The following is an 8,602-nucleotide window of genomic DNA, read 5'->3' as shown; positions in this document are numbered from 1 at the left end:
AATTTCCAGTGGTTTATAAATTTCACGATTTTTTTTTTTTAATTTTTTAATAGCATAGTTATATTAGAAAAATTAAGTGAAATCTCGGAAAAAAATATATAAGTTAAATTTTAGTATAGACCTTTATTTTTACATAAGATTAAAGAGGAAAAACAGTTTACTATTGTACAGTGCTAAGAAAAATAATTAAACAAATAGGATTCAAATTCTTCTGCAATACATCACTTAAATTATTTTCACCATATAAATTCAACATAATACAAATTGTTTAAAAAGTCCTACTAGAATATTTAACATTAACATTTTTAGAACTTCATTTTTTAAAAACATATTTTTCATTTATTGATATCTATATTTTGATTAATCAAATTGCTTTAAAATTTGTTACAGTTTGAAGTTCTAATAAAAAATTGGCTACTCTATTATACAACAATCTAATACACAATAATACAACCGATATAAAAGATTCTTTGGAAAAGCACAATAGGAAATAGATAAATATTATCCAATATTTTATTATCTAATATTTCATAAAAGCACATATTTGTTTACATGCTAATACTGCAACTTTCATCTGCAATCTGTTTAAGGAAAATTCACAGAACAGGTAGGAGATATTTAATAGAAAAGCAATCCTATATCTGTTTTACATTTATTCTTTTCAATAATATAAAATTATGTTAATAACACGAGAGATGCGTATGTTACAATATTTCACAATGTAACATGTCTTCGATATAATTGTGGGAAGATTGAGGGACTCACGTTTAGTCTTACTCACATTTACACAAATTGTATCAAACTAATTCCGATATGCTATTATATATGGAAATTAATACGAGTTGCATTTTCGTAAGCAGTGGCGGATTTAAAATATTCCTGCAAAATATTTCTTAAAAAGAATTATTTGTCAGATATGTAACAGATATTTATTATTTATTAATAACATAAGAAATCTGTCTAGATCACAAACTAACTTTTACAATTTATATAAATAAAATATGCAAACAAATCTTATTCCGATTGATGTTGTCACACTTTTAAAATTGATAAGAAAAAAACTGAAAACACTAGTTCAAAAAATAACATACTAAACAGAAATTTATATACAAAGAACCTCTCGATATCTTCCTGAAACATGAACTTCAGTATTACGAAATCCGCCACTGAAGTCAAAATTCTTAGGATTATTTTGGCGGAGATTCAACCTCACGTTATCCGCTTCCAAAATAAAAAAAAATCGAAGACTTCACTTGAAAAAAACAATCGCGCGCATTCTGTTATTCAACCATTGTAAATTATATATATATATATATATATATATATATATATATATATATATAATTATATATTATATATATATATATATATATATATACCAGGTATAAATAGTACGAGAACTATATTACAAAAATATACAGCATCGGCAAAGCGATGCCAGTTACATCCACATTAAACCAACTCAACAATTATATCTATGATTTCTTATCTCTATACTAATTACATAAATACATCTTATATACATCCTTCATATGATTCATGTTAGTTGGTAGAAACAGTTGCGTACATGGTAAACTCGCTACCTCGAATAAAAAAAATTAAAAAAAAAAATAAAAAAAAATATATCGCGCGGCGGACAATGGTATTTCTCTCCATTTGATCTGTTAAAAAATTAATTACATTTATGTATTTTATGTCGTTTTCATGTGCCGACACGACGCTTTTAAATAAGGGTAACTGAACGATTGAAGATCTCAAGATATAGCCGAAAAGCGTTACAATCAAGCATTAATCAGCATAATTCCGTTAAATGCCAGGCTTCTACACACAACTGAACTTGACACCTGAAAATTTGACAGCAATGTAAATTCTGAGATGAGGATATCTTTCAGACATTTTTACATATTCACAATAGTGTTAATTATCCTTATGATTTTAAAACATGAAATTTTCATCATGTTAATAAATATCGCAAGTTTACAATTACCTTTGACATAAATTTTTCAAGAAATTCTTTCTTTGACTATTTGGAGAACAATATGTATTTTATTATTCTTGGAATCAATACGCGCACGATCATATTCAATTCAGTCTAAATAAAATTATATGTTTGTACCATCGTCACTGGAGTAGCAGTTATGGCAGTGAAGCTTGTGATTTCGGACACGCACGTCTGTTCCCATCAATCCATCGCCGAGACGCACATGGCATACGCAACACTTGAAACACTCCATATGATAGAACAATCGTAGACTCTCAATTATCATCGCAGCGCCTCGACCTAAGATCGTCAGGATATTTATAATGATGACAAAATGTTTTAGTTTTAATTTGCTAAATTACCTAATTCTTCTCCGCAATGAGAACACTTCTTTTTCCCGCTCACGCTTAGCATTTTTTCTTGATTCCCGTTACTATTTGCGATAGGCGCATGCTGTGTTTTCTGAGACTGTAACGTATACTGTGGCGATTGATGTTGCACAGTTAAGTGTTCTTGATTGTGAACTGGCTCTGGCCTAAAAAGATGAGAACATTCTTTCACGTAAAACGTAAAAAACAAGACTTAATAGAATAGAAAATTTATATGTGTAAATTTAAATACAAATGAAAAAATTAAAAAGTTTTATATCTTTTTCTCACTACTAGAAAATAAAAATAACATTTTTATTATTCATAAAATAAATCCTTTCGTTGAATATTAAATTCACCTTCGCCTTGTTAGAAGAGGTTTCTCTTGCGTTTTATTTTGTACCCTTTGCGTCAGAGTTTGTATAATAGAATCAGGCAACGGTTTGCTATCTGTCCGAGTTGGAGCATTATACAGTACGGAAGTTCCAGTTACATGCGGTTGAGATTTTCGTGCCGGTGATCGCTGATTTCTCTCATTAATCCTTCTCTGTTCCGCCTCCTAAGAGAAAAATAATTGAAATAATAAAATTTATCTATATCTTATATATTCTATTATATAATATAAATATTTGAATATCTTGTTTAAAACTTTAGTAGAATATATGATAAAAATTGAAATTATTCAATAATTAAATTATACAAAAAATAAAATCTAATAACAATAAATTATTTTTTCTCAACATTTTTGTAATAACTTAATTATAGAAAAAATTATGGAGTTATGCAGGAAATAATTTGTCAATTAATAGAAATAATTTTATTAATACGTTAACACATACTTGAATAAGCCAATGTTGATAATTCACATCATGAGCACCTCTTGGCACGTCACTTTTTCTTCGCTGGACCCATTGATCACCTTGAACAATTCGTGGACGTGGTGCTGCACTTAATGCTTGTAAAGTTTGCCTGGACATTTGCTGACCAGCATGACTCCCGAATGTTGTTGTCGATGCACTTTCCCGAATCGATGCGTCTACTTGTTGAGGAATCGAATCCGCCGACGGTATACGACTATTTCTACACATTTCCAATTAAATAAAAAAATTTAATAATTCTAATTATCATAGTATTCTATGTGACCTGTTTTGTTTTATATATACATATACATATAATATACATGTACATATATAAAACATATAAATATATAAATATAAAATTATTTTAATTTATATGTATACCGTACAAATATTCGTTATATGAATATAGCAAAAAAATCTTATACGTTTCATACATTTTATAAATATTGAGAGCACACACATTAATGTATAATATGATTTATTATTGTATTTACCTGATTGTAACATCTCTCTGTCGTTGATCTAACATACGTGGTTTAGAAAGAGAAATTGGTGGTGGTGGTGGTGGTCTTCTTCTTGGCGCATCTTGAAACTGTAAGTTTGGCATTGAAGATCTATAATTCACTGTAGGCGCATGATATTTGTATTGTTGCGTATTTTTAATTGAATTCTGTGCAACATCTTGCAAAGATTTCCACTGTTCCTGTAACTGCTCTGCTAATCTAAGTTGCTTTTGTTCACGATAGGCCAAATTACTGCGTTGTCTCTTTAATTCTTCCTGTTCCAATTGCAAAAGTTCTCTTTCCACTCGTAGCACTTCCTATAGGGATAACATATAATATTTCTAATTGTACTGGTCATCTTTGCCTGATATATTTTAAATAAAGATTTTGAATTGATTTTAATTATTTTCATTTAAATAAAAATTGTTATTGTTAAAATAATAAAATTCTTAAAAATTTTTAAATTCATAAATACATTTAATTCAAAATATTATTAAATCTTGTTATCTTTGCGATTCTACAATCTATAGACTTAATTTTAATAAATATAACAATAAAGACTTCCTTTTATCTTATTGATCTATAATATACTATTACACAAAAAGAGAGCAAATCGAATCAAGTTAAAATTAGTTAAGATATTCTAGGAAAGATATTTAAGAGATAGATAATGAAAAAAGATAGAATTACTATACTATATTTATATAAAAAGTCAGTGCAAATAAGCAACTAAAACAATGGTGAAGACAACTGTTGTCTTACCCCGGAAGGGAATTCATCTTCGTTGTTGCTCAACCCAGCACCGACCAATGCCTTGCTCTGCGAATAATTAGCAACGAGATCCCTCTATCAATATTTACACTACAATATATACTTGATTTGCACCATACTACTGAATAATCAAATCCTTTGGGCAATGTTACAATAATAAAAATATAACTGCCACATAATTTCTCAATGTATAAAAATAAAATGGATAAAAAAAAACGTCGATAAAAATCAAGATAGAATTTCAAGAATTTCATTGCCCCAAGAATAGTAAATATTTTCAAGCTATTGGTTAAAAATGCGTGCTTAAAGATTCTGTGCAGAAATTTCTTTCAAGTTTCCTTGATTGGCAGAAAATGTCATAGAAAGAACTCGGAAAATAATAGATATCTCGTTCTAAATTTGCTATCTACTTGTAAAATCAGGCTTTTCTTTCCTCGTTAGTCTCGCGTTTGACGAATGTAAAACCGATTCGCCTTACCTCTTGTTCGCGAATTTGACTTTCCATCGTCCGGATGCGCATCTCCTCCTTACGACACGCATCAGCGACTCTCCGCTCTTTCTCCTCGATCTCGTTCTGCATCCTCAACTGTTCTGACTGCGTCTCAAGCTCCTCGTCCTTTCGCTTGTCTCCGACGTACTTTGCTTCCTCCTCCGTCGTTCGCGCCTGGGCCTCCCGCTGTTTCGCTGTCTCATCGTGTTGCTGCTGCGATTGCTCGTGTGAGGAAGCATCTTCCTGCTTGCGTGTGTTGTCGTCCCTCTTACGAAATGCGTCCTCGTTGCAGCGCAATATCGCCTCCCTCTCCAGCTGCATCTTCTCTTCCTCGAGTTCGCGCAATTTGTGGGCCAATCTTTCCCCTAAGTCACTGTATCGTCAACAATATATTTAACGATTTATCCGTCCCCAATATGAATTTAGTATTTTTTTTTCTTATATATAAAACTAATTCAAAAGATATTTGGAAATTTTTCCAATTTTCTTTTATATATTTCTTTTTTTTTTTTTTTTCTTTAAGAAATGACTTATCTGCAACAAAAATGCAATAAATTTTTCATACCTGTTATATTCACAATTATCGTCGTATCGCCACTGTTCTTCCTTCTCAAGTACCTCGATGATTTCCCGCTCCTTCTTCGTGATCTCGTCCTCTTCAGAGGAAGTTACGCTGGCACCGAAAGGCTCGCTGCTCTGCCTACTGTGCTGTGACATGTCAGGGCTAACGGGCTGCTTCGCCCAATCCTCGACGTGTCCCAATTCGACTCCAGAGTCCCTCTCATGGCTCGAATCTTGCTCGTAGTTACTGTCGGTGTCGTAGGAACGACGATGCAGTTGTTCGATCCGTCTTTCCTCGGCGAGAATCGCCGCCATGTCCGGTGGTTTCGTCAGCGTTAACTCGGGCTCGAGATCGTCGTCGTTGATCTGCTATTAAAACCGACATTGAGAAAGAATAATTAATCAAGAATAATTAATCAATCAAAATTCATGGCATATATGCGTGTTTCGTTCTTACCCCCTCAATACCGAGGAAATCCGAGCGTCTCGTACGCAACTCTTTCTTTATTCTGCGAGTGGAATTTAATCTCTTCAACGGTTCTGGCGGATGATTATCATCGTCGCTGATGTCCACCGGAGGCGGTGGTGGTTTCTCCTTCGGAGGTTCCACGCTCGTCGGTGGACTTAGAAGGAAAGGTTGATCGGCGATTATCTCCTCATCGTTGGACAAAGTTAGCGGTAGAATCTGTAGCAAAAAATATATATGTACGTTGAGAATCAGTCAGTCAGAAAATTTTATATTATATAAAGCTAAAGTTGAAGTAAGAAACTAAGTAAAATGTCGACTAACTTGTTTGGAGATTGGCGAGGCTGGACTCGGTATGCTCAACGCATCGACCAGACTGACTTCCTGCTTGGCTAAACTCAAGTTCGCTGGTCGTTCCAGTGGATGATCGGCTGTCGGCGTGGCATTAGGTGCGTCGTGCATGTCGATGTCGACGTCGCACTTCTTCATGGTGATGACAGTAGCGGCGGGCATCCCGACACCCGTCGATGTCTCCGACGTTTCCTGCTGCTTGTGCTCGACTGCCGGAGCCGCTGGGTGGTTCGCGGCAGCGACCGTCTCCTCCTTCTGATCCGCTTTCTCGATAACGATCCGTTCCTGAGGAGACGAGTCACAGTGTAGCTGAGAGCGAAATACGTAAAACGCGGTCTCGCACCGTGCGCCGCGCAAATTTTGCAACGCTACATTCTATGCAAATCGAGAGGTGATGGTTTGGAATAGCGTTTCTCAAATCCGCGAAAATCTGAAACGAATGGGGAACCCGATCGAAAGAACAGGTCCCTCTTTTGATCGCGCTTGTCTAAAGATACGAACGTATAAATTAATACCCCAAGAATAATTTTAAAAATTTCTCGACAGCGTAATTAGTGTAATTTCAATATTGCGACATATTACGATGACGAATAAATTATGCCAGTAAAAAATCGCGATGTTTTATTTACTCTTCAATTAATTCGAGTGTTCAAGAAGCGTCAAGAAAATATCCATTTCGCAACGTACATATATCAAACTAACGATTAAATATAAAAGTGATGTCACGAGGGGCTCGTCGGTTAATAAGATAAACTATAAGACCGTTTCAAAAATCGTAATCGGAAAAAAATGGTGTTGCGACGTTTTCAAGTGTCTGAGGATCGCGCATCCGTATTCGCGATGAACGGGTCTGATGATGCAAGCGTTAAGTGACATAATATAAATGCGTGTACTTCGACGCCGCGATTGTGATCGGCGTATCTTCCCAGCGTGGAAGTTGCACGAAAAACGCCAGGAGAATGTCTCGCGCCATACCAGATGTGAAATTCTTGCTGTGAGAATACGCGAGGTGCATTTTGCCAGACCGACGCACGTCGTTGCGTAATGTTACATGTCCAATAAAGACCTCGCGGATCTCTCCGCAATCACGTGCGCTTTTCTCCGCGATTTGACGCGCCTTTACGAAGGCGTACGAGCTCGTATATTGTCGGCGTTAACCGACGCGAACTCGAGAGGCACTGATTTTGGGTAATGACCCGAATAATGACGCTATACGATCAAGCGATTCTCTCACGCTCGTGAGGGTGATCCAATCTCACGTATCCTTCTCTATCAAGGATCCTCGAAACACCCGTCGAAAGAAGGACATTAACACAACTTATCGATCATTAAATGTAAATCGTTGCAAAATCTCCGTGTGGCATAGGTGCTGACAACTGTTTTGTAGAATATCTTAATATAACATAAATAGCAAAAAAGGAAACAAAAACTTGCTGGATAGAAGTGAGGTAAGAAGCGAGGACGGTAAAAGCCCGACGGTCTAAATGAATAGTTTTTTCATGCACTGTGTAACTGTGTCCTCTTCTTAAATTAAACGATAATAAGCGTTTGAAAAGAAGAACGAAGCTTCAGAAATGCGAGTAAAATGCCAAATAAAATTAATGCGATTAAAGGCGTTCGAAATAAGAGAAGCCTTCAATCAATTTTAGATTACTTTCAGCTTTTCTCGTTTTCTACTTCGTTTCTCAAAGCAGAATGGTCTGTAAAAAGATCACATCTCTACTCATCACACCTCTACTCAGACAACATTATATTATAAAAGCTAATAGCCTATTCAACGCTCTTTCTTGTCTCAAAAGCGAGTGCACGAGTGAGTTCTCGGGCTGTCAAAGAAAGACTACGAGTTACGGCGATCGAGACAACTCGATCACGCGATCTCTTCAAACACTACAGCAAAATTAAAAGGCGCACTTCACTAACACACGCACGCACGCACGCACGCACAACACCCGCTCGGTAGTGCCTCTTACCTCACGAGTCATACTCGGAAATCGCATGCAGGTGACGAGGACGCGCGGGGAGGAAAAAACTACGTTCACTTTCTCAAGTCGCAAGCGGATCGTGCACACGCCTCGAAAATCACACAGCCACTAGATCCACCGTGATGTCAGGTGTTGTCGGACTGATTAAAGGCGGTATTGCGGGCGCATACACGGCGCGATAAGGGAGATATTCTTTCGGCGACCGAGGGAGATAAGGGGGATATATATCTAGTCACCGCTATCGAGGCTCGAATTCTTCGGTAGAATGC

General features: G+C 35.7%; 1 protein-coding gene across 3 annotated transcripts in view; it reads right to left on the bottom strand.

Moving 5' to 3' along the window:
• Positions 1-638: 638 nt before the first annotated feature.
• smash (smallish) overlaps positions 639-8,602 on the bottom strand; it is a 59,332-nt gene continuing 51,368 nt past the window's right edge. For 2 of the 3 annotated variants that reach the window (XM_089074047.1, XM_089074049.1), the window contains 11 exons: positions 6,325-6,636; positions 5,992-6,219; positions 5,539-5,903; positions 4,962-5,346; positions 4,475-4,531; positions 3,704-4,029; positions 3,189-3,429; positions 2,709-2,908; positions 2,344-2,516; positions 2,117-2,281; positions 639-1,844 (listed from right to left, as the gene is read on the bottom strand). In XM_089074047.1, coding sequence (XP_088930173.1) covers positions 1,822-1,844; positions 2,117-2,281; positions 2,344-2,516; positions 2,709-2,908; positions 3,189-3,429; positions 3,704-4,029; positions 4,475-4,531; positions 4,962-5,346; positions 5,539-5,903; positions 5,992-6,219; positions 6,325-6,636 — 2,475 coding nt within the window. In that variant the 3' untranslated portion in view covers positions 639-1,821. The remainder of the gene's footprint in view (positions 1,845-2,116; positions 2,282-2,343; positions 2,517-2,708; positions 2,909-3,188; positions 3,430-3,703; positions 4,030-4,474; positions 4,532-4,961; positions 5,347-5,538; positions 5,904-5,991; positions 6,220-6,324; positions 6,637-8,602) is intronic. The other variant, XM_089074048.1, reaches the window with a different exon arrangement.

This window comes from Pogonomyrmex barbatus, unplaced genomic scaffold, assembly GCF_055798465.1.
Source record: "Pogonomyrmex barbatus isolate J1 unplaced genomic scaffold, ASM5579846v1 scaffold16, whole genome shotgun sequence".
Taxonomy (NCBI): Eukaryota; Metazoa; Arthropoda; class Insecta; order Hymenoptera; family Formicidae; genus Pogonomyrmex; species Pogonomyrmex barbatus.
The sequence above is the reverse complement of the archived record's forward strand: the minus strand, read 5'-3'. Positions and strand labels throughout refer to the sequence as shown.